Below are 15,103 nucleotides of genomic sequence, written 5' to 3'. Positions count from 1 at the left end.
GGAGAGCCACCACACTCAGCCCAGAGGAGGCTGCCATGTCCCACTGCCTCCTCCATGGCTCTGCCCACCCCACTTACTGACTGCCAGGCATGTTGGGTCCTTTTGCCTCCCAGGCCTCTACTGATGGACTCTGAAGACCAACCCGGAAATCCTGGTGAGCAGACAGAAGGATTTGAGAAGGAGGTAGAGGGCATGGGGCCTTTGGACCCAGCATTCCTTCCACTGATGCTCTGGGAGGGCCAAGCTCCTGCTAGGACTGCTCCCCTCCCAGCACAGCACTTCATGAAACACTGCCTTTTTGAGTTCACCCACAGATGGTCTCCAGGGATACAGGGTACCAGGTGAGGCACACCACCCTGTGCTTAAAGAGCTTACAGAATCTATGTCTTTTCTGCCCATGTGACTTACCAGTCAGTAAGCAACCTGAGGACAGGATTCACAGTTTAGACTCAGCATCAGTGCATTAGAGCTGGAGAGAGCCTGGGAGAGCCCTTGCTCCAGTGACCGCAATCCCCTGATGCCCACTCCTAGGATTTCAAATCCATATCTGGGAAGTACAGTCTGGAAAAGTTCCCCAAGTGATTCTGATAGGCACCTGACCAAATACCCTTGATGTGGGCTAGCCAACCCCTTTATTTTGTAGGAATCCCCAGGAGGTGAAGTGATAGGGTCCAGCAGCATCAGGCAGGTTGGCCCAGAAGCCGGGATGTGCGCCCAGGTCTCCTAACATCCATTCACCCGCTTTGCTGCCTTTCCTTCTGGACTCGCCCCAGGGCAGGGGCTGTGCTGGGACAGGAGGACCACAACTCCCGCAGAATGCAGGAGCAGAAGGGGTCTGGGCCAGGCAGTACCTGGGCGGAATGCTGCAGGATGGCAAGCAGCCTCTCCTGGATCCGCCGGAGCAGCTCCATGCCCGTGCTGAGGCAGTCGGCCCGCAGGAGGCGCAGGGAGGAGGCCAGGTCTCTGCACCGCAGTAGGGTCTCCTCTGCAGAGGAGGCAGGCACAGAGGCTCCCTCCCTTCTCATTCTCATCCATTCCTTCCTCCAACAAACACCTATGGAACGTCTACCAAGCGCCAGGTGCAGCTCTAGACATTCTCATGAAGCTCCCTAGGGGAGCAGGGTAAAGACCAGAAACCAAGAAACATCCACGAACATCTGCGCCCTTGGGCACCTTACAATGTAGGCTTTCGACCTGAGCTTTAACAGCCAGGCAGTGAGAAGGCCATGAAGAATGAAGAGGAAGAGGAGAGAGGGAAGGTAGGGGTGCTGCTTGACCTGTCTGGGAGGGGCCGGGCTGTGCAGCAGAGGGGAGGAGGCAGGAGGAGGGCCTGGCTGGCAGGGGTGGCTCACCCAGGAGGATCTGCAGGGCATTAGTGTGCAGCTCCAGGTTCTCTGTCTGCTGCTCCACCACATCCATGTACTCTGCGTCCTGGCTGTAGAAGCTGTACACGCAGGCGTAGGCCAGCACCTGCAGGGGCTCCCATCAGCTCTCCCGCCTGCCCTCTCCTCATTCCCTTCATCCAGGCAAGTCCGATGAAAGCAGCCAAGCCCCCCAGACCCCTTTGGCACACCCCTCCCCTGCTCTCCTCCCCCACCCGCTACCACCTTCCGAGCCTGCTCCAGTCCCTGGCAGGCATCATTGAGGAAGGTGAAGGATCTGGGCGGGGGCACTTCGTGGATGGCAGACACCCGGTTCCGCAAGTTCACAGCAAACTCCTGTGTGGAGGAAGGTGTATCAGTACCAGCACAGGTGGCGCAGCACCACCTGCCCAGTCAGACCTTCAGCCCACCCCCCTCCACCCCACCACCCCAACCTGCTTCTGCAGGCATCTACCCGCTGTTTCCTCCCGGCTCACCCGCGCCTGGTGATGGAAAGTGCACCTCTCATTATAGTCCTGAAACCGCTTCTCCTGGCGAGCTGCCTTGCTTACCTAGCAAGGATACGTTGAGAGGGCTATTGGGTGTTTTGTTTGGACAGGAGGGAGTTAATAAGTGGAAAAGCCAACATTCATGGAGGCCTTTCTACACCTCCCCCGATTATCTTCATTCAGTCCTCATGACTGTGTGGAGTAGGTCATATTATTCACCCCTTTTGCAGAGGCTGTTGAGGCTTGGAGAAGTAAATGAACTTGCTCAAAGCCACATGCTAAGCAGCAGAGCCAGGCTCTAAATGCAGGGTCCCTGCTCTTTCCTGCTCTGCCCTGCTGCCTTCTGAGAGTGCCCAGCCCTCCCCAGCCTTTCTGTAGCCACCTCGGTATGAGAAGTCCTGTTCTGGAGCTGAAGGTCCCTGTGAACAGACTTTCCAGCATCTGCAGGCCCAGGTGGCTCTGTCTTCCCCACAGTGAGCCTCTATCCCAACAGCTAGAACGCTGCACTGCACACGGAGCCCTGTCTGCCCAGGACCTGGTAGCAGCACCCCTCCCCGACGGCTCTGGGCCTCTGCCCTCCCCTAGCGCCCAGCGCCTTACCATGGCAGAGCAGTTGTAATAGTCTTTGTGATTTGGCTTCCAGGACTTGAGGCAGCGCCAGCAGAATCCATGGTTACATTTGGCACAGGTCATGCTATGGAGGAAGCTGGCTGGTCAGGGACTCCTGCCTCTGGGCAGGGGCATGCCAGGAATGCCAAGGGCCCAGATGCACCGCTGTTGATGCTGTGGCCTCTGCTCCTGCCCTGATAGTCTCCTTAGTCATACCCAGCCCTGCTGAATGCACCTCTGCTTTTGAACTCCCCCAGTCAGTGTGGACTTACGAGTGGGAGAAGGAACATTAAGATCCAGGAAGTCACCGTGGAGGCTGCCACGTGAGGGGCAGCTGAGGAACCGCCCTCTTTTGCTGAGCTTTACACTAAGCCCGTTCCCCCCTCCTTCTGCCAGGCCTCCTCCCCCCTCCTTGCCCTCTGGCTCCCCACAGTACCCCCCTTCTTACTGCAGGCACCCCTCGTTCTTCTCAATGGGAGCCTGACAGCTGGGACAGCGCTTGGAGATGAGCTTGGCCAGGTGCTTGCTCTGCGCCTCCACGCTCATGCCGTCATAGTAGCCACCGTCATCGACCCACTGAGACATATGGCCACAGCTAGCAGGGTAGTGTGCCTAAGGCAAGAGGGCATGGTGGGGACACAGCTGAGCCCTGAGGGCAGCATGGCTGGTGTGCACAGGAGAGAGGGGAGCAGGCACAGGTCACATTTGGAGGGCTCCAGGAAGAGGAACAGAGCTCAACTGGGTGGCAGAGGCTGAGGAAGGACAAGTCACAGTCTGTGTGTGTGGCGGGGAAGGGGGTATTAAGCAGGGAAGGAGTGTGAATCCTTGCTCAGGGTCAGGGCCAGTGTGGGGCTCCCACCTCAGGGAAGCTACAGTTGAAGCAAGAGGCCCAGCCACACTTGGAGCAGGTGGTCCCACAGCCCAGGCCCTGGCGGCACAGGATGCGGTCGCAGCCCTGGGGGTTGGTGCACCAGGTCAGGTTGGAGCAGCTCTCCACATAGCCACGCAGGAGCGCCTTCTCATACTGTGGAGACGCAGGTGCCACGAGGTGAGGGTATGGCTCTCCAGGATGCCACACCTCCAGGCCCCCAGCACCCCATAGCTCAGCCCACTCCCTGGGGCACACTCCTTTGGCTCTGCACTGGAGCCTCTCTCAGATGAGAGGGGATACCTTGGAGATGACCTCTGGTGATGAGACGATGGCACGAATGAAGTCTCCGGTGGGCTGGGCGGGGCAGTCGGCAATGGGGCAGGTGCAATTCAAAACAAGGTTCTGCTCGATCCGAGTTGTCAGGTACTCATTCCAGCAAGACTGAGAGGGACAAAAGGAGGGGCTGCTCACAGACAGTGTGGGAGCAGCACAGGGGGAGTGTCCTGGTAACTAAGCTAGCGTCCCTCCTTCCCTTCCCCTCCACTACAATGTGGAAGGCCAGAGACAAGCCTGCCTCTAGATCAACCAATGCTGACTCCTCTCTCCAGCTTTGCTGAGACTGGCCCAAATTACAGTTGTCTTTGAGGATGGGGTGGGCTGTGTATTTGCCTAATCATAATTACTGTTGGGATGGACAAGGAGGGAATGGGTAAAAATAATTAAGAAAAAGGAGAACGATTCAAATTCTCAGAAAGATATGCAGAGAGCAGGAAGGTCCAAGAGAAAGGAGGCCTGGGAAATGGGTTGCCTGGGTGGCTGACAACACGGCTCTGGTGTCTCCTCCCAGCTCCAGTGGCTTATCTCCAATGACTGTCCGGATGCTCCTGTCTCTGACTTATGCCTCCAACAGACCCAGCCTCTTCTCTACAAAACTGACTTGCCCATTGCGTCCCCCAAACCCTGATCAACTTGCACCACTGTCCCCCTCGTCACCAGTGTTGGAACTTTCATATCGTTCTCTTGCTCCCATGTCACTCCCCCATCCTAAATCAGGCCATTATCCCCTCATCCCTAAACCACTGTGAGAGCCTGTTCTGATCCATGGTCTCCTCTCCTGGTCTCTCCCTACACCATCCATTTGGTCTATGCACGAGCAGCCGCTGCAGCCGTCTGAGCCTCCTACAATACTCCATGAGTGACCCCTGCCTCTCACACTGCCTATGACCATGCCTTCCAAAATGATGGGTCTAAACCCTCAGGAGACCGTGTGTCTGTGATATCAAAGCTGCAGCATAAATTTGAAGCACCTGACTAGATCATTTTTACTCAAAGTACCAGACCAAAGTAAACAAAACCCTTTCTGCATTGAAACAAACCCAGACAAAGTTGGGAAATTGAATGCAAATTCTTGCATTTTTGAGATAGAACAGGGAAAATTTTCTCTGAATTCAGACCCTATTCTTACAGGCACACCAGTGCCTCAGGGTCCCCCTCTGCCCTGGCATCTCAGTCTGGGGACTCCCAGCTGCTCTCATGACTACTGTCCAACCCAAGTGGTGGGGCTCACCCTGGGAGCTGTGCAGCTGCTTCTCTTGCATTGTTGTTGTGCCGCTCAGCTGTGACCAATGCTGCACAGGCTCCTCCTTGCAGGGGCTTTTCAATCAGCCTGTTCATCTGCCTGGTTTTCAGGCCCCTTGTCTCTCTCTCTCTTTTAAACAAAGTCTTGCTTTGTCACCCACACTAGAGGGTAATGGCACAATCATGGTTCACCGCAGCCTCAATCTCCTGGACTCAAGCAATCCTCCCACCTCAACCTCCTGAGTAGGTAGGACTATAGGTGTGCACCACCATGCCTGGGTAAAGTTTTTTTCTATTTTTTGTAGCTATGGGGTCTTGCTGTGTTGTCTAGGCTGGTCTCAAACTCCTGAGACACCCCGTCTCTATATCTTTACAGGCTTGGTTCCCTGGGTCTGCTTCTTTCTCCTTGGGTAAGGCCTGCCAGGCCTCTCCGCTTCATTCCAAATTCAAAAATCCACTGTCTACCTGCCAGTTCCACACAGGTGTCCAACAAGCAGCTCAAACTTCACAGGGCCACAACAGAGTAAAGATGACACATGCCATCCACCCAGGTGCTCAGGTCAAAGCACAGGAACCATCCTTGATTCCCCTGTCTGAAGCCCCTACATTTAACCCACCAACTCCCGTCAGCTCCACTTCCAAATGTGTCCCAATCCACCCTCTCTCATCGCCACTGCCCCAGTCCAAACTACCACCATCTCTTGTCTCTCGTAGGACAGTCACCAAGTGGGCCTTCCTGCTTCCACTCTTGCTCCCTCCAAGCCTTTTCTCCACACAACGGCAGAAGCGATCTTTTAAAAAATGTAGGGCCGGGCGCAGTGGCTCACGCCTGTAATTCCAGCACTTTCGGAGGCTGAGGTGGGTGGATCACGAGGTCAGGAGATCGAGACCATCCTGGCTAACACAGTGAAACCCCGTCTCTACTAAAAATGCAAAAAATTAGCCGGGCGCGGTGGCGGGCGCCTATAGTCCCAGCTACTCGGGAGGCTGAGGCAGAAGAATCGCTTGAACCCGGGAGATGGAGGTTGCAATGAGCCGAGATCACGCCACTGCACTCCAGCCTGGGTGACAGAGTGAGACTACATCTCAAAAATAATAATAAAATAAAAATAAATAAATAATATAATAAAAATAAAAAATGTAAACCAGATAATATCAATATTCTGCTTAAACCCACCATGGCTTCTCATAAAATAAAATCCACTGTCAGGCTGGGTGTGGTGGCTTATGCCTGTAATTCCAGCACTTTGGGAGGTCAAGGTGGGAGGATTGCCTGAGACTGCCAAAATTCAAATCCTGACCTTTGGCAAATTACTTCACCTCCAAGTGTCTCCCTCTGTCATGTAAAATGGGAATAACAAAAATACCTACCTCATAGAACTAGTATGAGAATTAAGTAAAATAATGCATGTAAACAGCACAATGCCTGGCTCAGAGTGAGCTCCCATCAATATTATTAGCTCTCTGGTCATTTCTTGCTGGGATTTTTTTCAATACCTCATTTAGCACCCAGTGCTATGCACGTAAGTCCATGAGAAATATTTGTTGAATGAAAAAATGAAAGTGTAAAGGAAATAATTAAGAACCTGGGGAAAAGGGAGCATAAGCAACTATGTGAGAGGAGAAGCCAGAAGCACAGCCAAAGGGACGGAGAAAAAGAGAATACACACGCACACACATGCATGCACGTGCACACAAGCACATGCAGACACGTCTATCACCCACTACTGGGGAAACGCTGTTGGCAGAAGCAGCTGGAATTCATGGCAACCAGGAGTGCCCCTCCTGCTAAGCTGAAGTGTTTGGGCTTGGCACCAGTTCTAAAGAGCTGTGAGGCAGGAATATCGGACTCAGTGCTCCAGGTTCTCTGTACCTCAGCCCCACATTTTTTATTTTTGAAGATGACTCACTCCCCATCTGCAAGCTTCTGTGTCCACTATATAGAAGCAAGCCTATAGAGCAAGAAGACCCTGAGGCAGGGTCTCACTCTGTCCTCCAGGCTGAAGTGCAGTGGCGAGATACTGGCTCACTGCAGCCTCCGCCTCCCAGGCTCAGGTGATCCTCCCACTTCAGCCTCCCAAGTAGCTGGGACTGTAGGTGTGCACCACCATGCCCAGCTTATTTTTGTATTTTTTTTGTAGAGACGGGGTCTTGCCATGTTGCCCAGGCTGGTCTCGAACTCCTGGGCTCAAGCAATCTGCCTACATCAGCCTCCCAAAGTGCTGGGATTATAGGCATGCACACTGCCTCACCAGGCCTATTTTTAAAAATTTTTGTATTAAATGAGAGTATATGATAAAAGCAGTGATAGTGCACTGAGATGTGGGGACTTAAATGGTAATAAGGGCAACCACAAACTAGAGTCATCACCAATCTACTAACACTTTTGCAAACACTTCACAAAGTGTCTTGACATCTATTTTACACGTATATCTCTTAGTTCTAACTTGGCTGATAATGGGAATCCCGTGAGGAGGCTTTAAAACTTCCTCTAGATTTCTCACCTCCAGAGATTCTGGTTTAATTAGTCTGACGTATCGTCTGGGCATTAACACTTATAAAAGCTTCCAGTGATTATAATATGAAGGTCAGCTGGAGAACCATTGGTATATATCGCTGGATCCCAACCACCACCCTTTAGAGTGTCAAGGCAGGTGGTACCACTTACAGATGACAAAACTAGTTTAAGAGGGACTAAGAGACTAAATCCACTATTGCCCAGGTGATGAAAATGGCAGTGCTGGGCTAGAACCCAAGAATTCCCAAGGAATTTTGTTAGGGTAGGGCAGAAAGCCAGGGGCAGGAGCAATGCTGGTGGGGCCTCACCTTACAGCAATAGTGCATGCAGCAGAGAGAGGGCAGGTCGTCGTCACACCCCAGGGGGCTCACACAGACGGGGCAGTGGTCAGGCCGTACGGGTACAGCCTGAGCCTGGGGTACGCACAGCCCAGCTGCCAGCAGCAGTGGCTCAGGGTCCTCACTGTAGCTCTGCAGCAGCTGTTCAGCGCCCCAGTGGGAATGAGCCAAAAGGTGCTGAGCGACATCTGGCTCTAAGTTCAGCGTCTCCTGCACCTGACGCACCGTCTGCTTCATCAACCCTTCTACTTCCTGGGGGCTCATGGTGCGGCCTGCAGGCAACTGTAGAGATGCCAGGGTAGCCACAGCTTCTGGGCTTGTGGGGAGGGAAGAGACAGAAGTCAGTATTCCTGCCCTGCTATCCAGCCTACTAACTGAACCCCACCTGGCCCCCAGCTCCCTATTTGAGCATACTTGCTCGCTTGCCTAAGCAGCCTCAGGATAACCACCCAAACCAACCATCAGAGCAGATCCTTCACAGAAGCACCTGTAAATGTCAGGGTGGGGCTGGCTGTTGCAATGACTGGGGACAAAATAGGTATCTAGGGGTCAGGGTGCTAAGAGACCAATAGCTGATGGGACAGTCCCACTGTAGGTCTCACCCCAAATGGTGGCAGCACCTGTAGTGAGAACAGAAGTCTCCATCCTTACCGCTCAAGTGTGGTCTGTGGACTAGCAGCACAGGCAGCACAGAGAGCTCTGCTGTTAAATGTGCATTTTAACACTGGCGCCATGTTGAGGTTTGAGAAAGATTACTCGCGATAATTCACTTTACACATGATGCAAACAGCAGGCATGAAAAGCAGGGCCATAACAGCTTCCAATGAACATTAAAAAGCTTTAGGGGTGCTGGTTGATTAGAGAAATCCTAGGGCAAATTCCTCTGTAGAACAAACTTCCTGAAAGTTTGTATATTTAACTGAGTAGAGCACATAGTTAGCGCTCAATACATATTTGCAGGCCTCTGATTGGAAAGGGGTGGTGGTGCTGGGAGGGTCAATAAAAACTACCAAAGTCAGGGAAATAACAGGGATAGGGAAAAGGGGATCAGACAAAGAAAGAAGGGAAGTGTTTCTCCACAAGGGATCTTGGCTTTGGCATGACCACCTCTCCCGCCTCACTGCAAGGGGTCAGATGCGGTGGCTACCTGGGCTTGGAGGTTTCGCTCTGGCTGCCACAGAAAGGGACATCTGCCTGACCCCGGCAGGGCCCCATGGGCTCTGGAGCGGCATACATCAGGATCTGGGGCCGGTCATCACGCCGTTTCACGTAGCCCTGGCCTAAGAGGTGCAGGATGCAAGAGAGGACATCTGTACTGGTACAGGCCACACCCCCAGCAACAGTGTGGCCCAGGGTTCCAGGAGGATTTGGACCCTTCTGCCAGGCCTCCAGCACCTGGATAGGAGGAAAGAAACAAGAAGTCCACTTTTATGTAGGGAGCAGGCTGCTGGGCTCAATGCCCAGCTCTGCCACTTATTTCCCACCCCCCCCACTTTTTTTTTAAGAGACAGTCTTGCTCTGTCACCCAGGCCAGAGTGCAGTGGCCTGATCATAGCTCATTGCACCCTCAAACTCCTGGACTCAAGTAATCCTCCTGCATGAGCCATGGTGTCTGGCAGCTCTGCCACTTACTAGCTGTGTGATTGTGGATTAGTTACTAAGTTTCTCTCTTTTTTTTTTTCCAACAGTCTCGCTCTATTGCCCAGGCTGGAGTGCAGTGGCACCATCTCTCACTGCAATCTCTGCCTCCTTGGTTCAAGTGATTCTACCGCCTCAGCCTCCCAAGTAACTGGGACTACAAGTGTGCACCACCACGCCTGGCTAATTTTTGTATTTTTAGTAGAGATGGGGTTTCACCATGTTGGCCAGGCTGGTCACGAATTCCTGACCTCAAGTGATCCACCCACCTCAGCCTCCCAAAGTGCTAGGATTACAGGCGTGAGCCACCGCGCCCGGCCACTACTAAGTTTCTCATACTTCACTGTTCTTATCTGTCAAATGAAATAAAATAACATTTCTAGGATTGTTATGAAGATTAAATGATGACTTTTTTTCTTTTTGAGACAGAGTCTTGCTCTGTTGCCCAGGCTGGGGTACAGTGGCAGTCTTGGCTCACTGTAACCTACGCCTCCTGGGTCAAGCAATTCTCATGCCTCGGCCTCCCAAGTAACTGGGATTACAGGCATGTGCCACCATGCCCAGCTAATTTTTATATTTTTGGTAGACCCAGGGTTTCGCCATGTTGGCCAGGCTGGTATCAAACTCCTGGCCTCAAGTGATCCGCCTGCCTTGGCCTCCCAAAGTGCTGGGATCACAGATATGAGCCACTGTACCTGGCTGGATTAAATGACTTAATCATGCAAACTCTTAAGATAGGGCCTGGTGCATGGTAAACACTCATGCCTTATCTTTATCTGCTGTCTATCTGCTCTGTCAGGAACAGAAAACCCAGATGGAAATGTCACCCTACAGAAGTCTTATATTGAAAGAGTTCACTGTGTTCATCCCCAATCCCAAGCATGACTCCCTCCCTGCGCCAAATTCATGGTCCCCTCTCTGCCTACCAGACAAACCAGCTGATCAATGTGGAGGCCCTTTTCCCCATGGGCTTTGAGAATACGAACAAGAAGACAGCTCAAGAGATTCCTCTTCTGTTCCAGGGTTCGGCCCTCATCCTTCTCTACGTTCAGGTATGCCTGGGGAGGTATCAGCCACAGGGCCTCCCCACTGCGCTGGGGCCCAGGCTCATGAAGCCGCAGCACACCTGGAACCCGCTCCCGGTCAGGTACCAGAGGAGGCAGAGGGACAGATGAATGGGGACTAAGATGACCCCATTCTCACAGTCCCCCCATCTTGAGGGTGACCCCCCGACCAGCAGCAGAGGCTCAGCCCGGCCCCCAATGACCTACCCCCGTGTGGAAAGTCCTGGCCCTCATGCAGGGTCAAAGGGCCATTCCCTGAGGTGAGGGGCACGAGTGCCTGGAGCAGCAGCTCTGGGGAGAGGTCAGAATCCTTCAGCAAGGTCTCTACTGACACCTCCTGATGAGGAGAAACGCCCAGCCAGGAGTCAGAGGAAAGAAAAGGAAGAGAGGAGTAAGGATGAAGGAGGAACAGGGTTTAGGAGGAGAACAGCGACAGATAAGGTAGCAGAGAAGGCAGAGAGAGGCTAAGGGCTGAAGCACCTCTGTCTGATTGAATTTCAGCAGCAGCCACATCTGCACGGTGGACACATGCAGTGTCTGGTTCCCAAACTGCAGCTCAGCCCTGCCCAGCCACGTCCACTGCAGTCGCCGATGTGGTCCCATGTCGAGGACTGGATGGTTCTGACCTAGGCAAGTGTCAAGGAGAAGGGTGGAGACACAGAATGGGCGAAACAAGGGGTTTAGGGGTTGAGGTGTCAAGCTTTGCTCCTACTAGTCCCTATGGGGAGGAGGGCCCCAGCATTTTCAGACAGAGAGATACCTTGTCAAACTTCCAGATCTCAGCCTTCTCTGTGCCTGCCTCCCTGATGAGCCACGGGTATCTAGGAGCCCATCCCTAGACCCAGCGCCTAGCCCTGAGCCAGGCAGGTTCCATGCAAAAACACCAGAGAGAAAACACTTGCATTTTGCCCTCAAGGAGCTCACAGTTTTAAAGACCCACTGGGCTGGATCTCTTCCTCCTCCTGCTTCACAGCTCAGGCAAGGTGAGCCTGAGACATCTGTTCATACTGGAAAGCAAGGAAGCTGTCAAAGGGAGAGTATTAAAGGGACCAGGAGCCTGCCTGAGAGATGCTGTCTTACCAAAGATGGGACAATTTGAGCATCCAAAAAAAAAAAAAAATTCACCTGCAATGTGTGATGGAACCACACAAAATATTTTAAAATCTGAGAGTTCATAATGATATATTTTTAAAAGACCTCATTGGTTATATTTAAAAGTTACTAGAGAACCACCATATTATTTTTAAAATGAGTTAAAAATAATTGGAAGTGGAAACAATCAAGCCTTTCCTGTGTAAACCGGACTTCAGGGTAGATAAACAGTTAGTGAAAGGGTTTCTCTTGAAGGCATTCCAGCTAATACATGAAGAAGGAATGACAGAACTAGATATAACTATTTCAAAACCCCTAATGAAATGATAGACCTAAGCAATGGTAGAAATGCCTGCCTGGTGAAAAGCTGATGGAAAATTACATGTAATATATAGACAAGACTGACACACTGAAATCCATTGATCCATCTCAACATCACAAAGGGAGACAGGCTGAACCTGCCTCCTGGTGGAAGGACACATACCACCAATGAAGTGTTCTTGCCTCAGAAATCAAACCCAAATCTGAATAAGCCTCTACACCTACAAATCAGTTTTCAAGAAATAAAGGAGACAGAGGAATATGCTTGAGGACACCACGTGAATGCAATCAGGAAAATCCAGCCTGTGAATGAATAACCCACTTTCCTCCAGAAATAATTGCAAGGAGGATAAAATGGGAGGTGGAAACCTATAGAGTAAGGGAGATGTAAGATAATGCAACCAAATGCAATGTGTGGACCTTGTTTGGATCCTCACTAAACAAAATAACTAACCAAAAAACCCCAAGGCAATCAGGGAAATAGGAGCAATGACTGTATACTTCATACAAGGAACTGCAAATTTCTAAATACTTGATAACTGTAGTATCCTTTTTTTTAAACAAAGAGTACTTATCTTTTAAATTTTGGGGGTGGGGAATAGATGGGGGTACAGATTGAAGCAAGACTGGCCATGAGCTGATATATGTTGGAGTTTAGTCTGTCTACATGTGTATATGCTTGAAATTTACAATGAAAAGACTTTTTAAATGAGGGTGAAAATAACCCTTCTCAGGCAAATAAAAAAATGGGTAGGGTTTTCCACCAAACTCCTCAATGAAGACACTTTTTTTTTTTTTTTTCTTTTTGAGATGGAGTCTCACTCTGTCCCCCAGGCTGGAGTGCAGTGGCACGATCCCGGCTCACTGCAACCTCCACCTCCCAGGTTCAAGCAATTCTCCTGCCTCAGCCTCCCAAGTGGCTGGGATTACAGGCGTGCACCACCAGGCCTGGCTAATTTTTGTATTTTGAGTAGAGACGGGGTTTTGCCATCTTGGCCAGGCTGGTCTGAAACTCCTGACCTCAGGTGCTCTGCCCGCCTCAGCCTCCCAAAGTGCTGGGATTACAGGCATGAGCCACCATGGCTGGCCTGAAGATACTTCTAACAGATGTATTTTAAAAAGAAGAAGGACCAAGAGGCAAAGGAAACGGTGACTAAAGCAATTGGCATGGTGGCAAGTGTAAATATCCCTGAATAAATAATAATAATGACAATGTTGGAAGTTAAAAAAAGATTATTCTAAAATATGGAACAACAGTAATAACTAATACGGGAGTTAGAGCTGGAGTTAAGATTTTCTAAGGTCCTTTTATTGTTCAGAAAGGTAGGAAGTGATATTAGCTAATCAATGATGCAGGTTAAAAATACAAGGGTATTCAATTATAGAAATAGAACGCCTAAGTTCTAAAACTGATATAGACAAAAAAGAAATGTTTTAAAAACAATCAATCAATCCAAAAGAAGAAAGAAAAAGATAGCACAAAAACCCAGGGTAGAATCATATATATATAGGTGTTAAATTTATTCTTCTTTAAATATAAGAAGGGTAAACAAAAACACAAAATAAGAAGTTAGAAACAGTCAATTAATGAATAATAAATGAATTCATTGAGTTTATTATTTATGAATTTATTATGAATTTGTTATTCATAATAAATAGGCTAAAATTGACATCTTAAAAAGAGATTGTCAGGTTGAACAAAAAACAAATTCTAGGTTTTTATAAGACATGTGCCTAAAACATTAAGGGTATGGCAAAGTTAAAAGGAAAACAATCCCAGGGGAAATTCTAACAAAATTAGAATACTGGCATGATTTTAAAGTATCTCCCCCGACAGACTGCTTATTAATTGTAGCAAGGAGAAAAAATATTAACTATATGAGTGGAGAAAGCAAACAATCTCTTGGCTAGGTTGACAAAATTAACAGATAAAGAAGGGGCAGATGAAAACTGTGTGCTCCAGGGTGTAAAGCCTTGGGAAGTACACGCCTGCCACATACTTAGTATTTTGCCTGGGAATGCGTAACCTGAATCTAATCATAAGGAAATATCATACAAACTTAAAACGAGGAACCATTTTTAAAATGTCGGCCAGGCACGGTGGCTCACGCCTGTAGTCCCAGACTTTGGCAGGCCGAGGTGGGCAGTTCACAAGGTCAGGAGTTCGAGACCAGACTGGCCAACATGGTGAAACCCCATCTCTACTAAAAATACAAAAATTAGCCAGGCATGGTGGTGGGCACCTGTAATCCCAGCTACTCGGGAGGCTGAGGCAGGAGAATTGCTTGAGCCTGGGAGGCGGAGGTTGCAGTGAGCTGAGATCGCACCATTGCACACCAGCCTGGGCAACAGAGCAAGCCTCCATCTCAAAAAAATAAATAAAAAATAAAAATAAAATAAAAAATATAAAAGGGTCCGGATGCGGTGGCTCATGCCTGTAATCCCAGCACTTTGGGAGGCTGAGGCAGGCAGATCACAAGGTCAGGAGTTCGAGAACTGCCTGGCCAATATGGTGAAACCTTGTCTCTACTAAAAATACAAAAAAATTAGCCAGGTATGGTGGCACACGCCTATGGTCCCAGTTGCTCTGGAGGCTGAGGCAGAAGAATCACTTGAACCCAGGAGGCACAGATTGCAGTGAGCTGGGATTGAGCCACTGCACTCCAGTCTGGGCGACAGAGCAAGGCTCTGTCTCAAAAAAAAGAAAGAAAGAAAAGAAAAGGACCGTATTCTCCAGAAATCTCAATGTCATAAAAGACAAAGAAAGAAAGGATGGGGAACTGTTCCAGATTAAAGGAGACTAAAGAGACATGCCATCTAAATGTTAACAGGTGATCCTAGACTGATCCTGTCCTGGACAAAAAAATGAAGTCATAGAAAACATTATGGGTCAGTTGAAAAAATTAGAATGGCCGGGCACGGTGGCTCACGCCTGTAATCCCAGCACTTCGGGAGGCCGAGGCAGGCGAATCACAAGGTCAAGAGATTGAGACCATCCTGGCTAACATGGTGAAACCCTGTCTCTACTAAAAATACAAAAACAAAATTAGCCAGGCGTGGTGGCAGGTACCTGTAGTCCCAGCTACTTGGGAGACTGAGGCGGGAGAATGGTGTGAACCCGGGAGGCAGAGCTTGCAGTGAGCTGAGACCACGCCAGTACACTCCAGCCTGGGCGACACAGTGAGACTCCGTTTCCAAAAAAAA

General features: G+C 50.1%; 1 protein-coding gene across 7 annotated transcripts in view; it reads right to left on the bottom strand.

The window, feature by feature from the left end:
• Positions 1–15,103, bottom strand: part of CUL9 (cullin 9) — a 42,469-nt gene that overhangs the window by 340 nt on the left and 27,026 nt on the right. For 4 of the 7 annotated variants that reach the window (XM_004044056.5, XM_019029023.4, XM_063707617.1 and 1 more), the window contains 14 exons: positions 10,967–11,112; positions 10,694–10,823; positions 10,349–10,548; positions 8,932–9,179; positions 7,755–8,100; positions 3,651–3,791; positions 3,339–3,503; positions 2,928–3,091; positions 2,471–2,564; positions 1,859–1,933; positions 1,608–1,718; positions 1,353–1,470; positions 852–985; positions 78–151 (listed from right to left, as the gene is read on the bottom strand). In XM_004044056.5, the coding sequence (XP_004044104.4) occupies positions 78–151; positions 852–985; positions 1,353–1,470; positions 1,608–1,718; positions 1,859–1,933; positions 2,471–2,564; positions 2,928–3,091; positions 3,339–3,503; positions 3,651–3,791; positions 7,755–8,100; positions 8,932–9,179; positions 10,349–10,548; positions 10,694–10,823; positions 10,967–11,112 (2,146 nt within the window). Of the gene's footprint in view, positions 1–77; positions 562–851; positions 986–1,352; positions 1,471–1,607; positions 1,719–1,858; positions 1,934–2,470; positions 2,565–2,927; positions 3,092–3,338; positions 3,504–3,650; positions 3,792–7,754; positions 8,101–8,931; positions 9,180–10,348; positions 10,549–10,693; positions 10,824–10,966; positions 11,113–15,103 lie in introns of those variants that run through there. The other 3 variants (XM_055389673.2, XM_055389672.2, XM_055389676.2) reach the window with 3 other exon arrangements.

Source organism: Gorilla gorilla, chromosome 5 (genome assembly GCF_029281585.2).
Source record: "Gorilla gorilla gorilla isolate KB3781 chromosome 5, NHGRI_mGorGor1-v2.1_pri, whole genome shotgun sequence".
NCBI classification, from domain to species: domain Eukaryota; kingdom Metazoa; phylum Chordata; class Mammalia; order Primates; family Hominidae; genus Gorilla; species Gorilla gorilla.
This window is presented reverse-complemented; position numbering and strand designations above follow the sequence as displayed.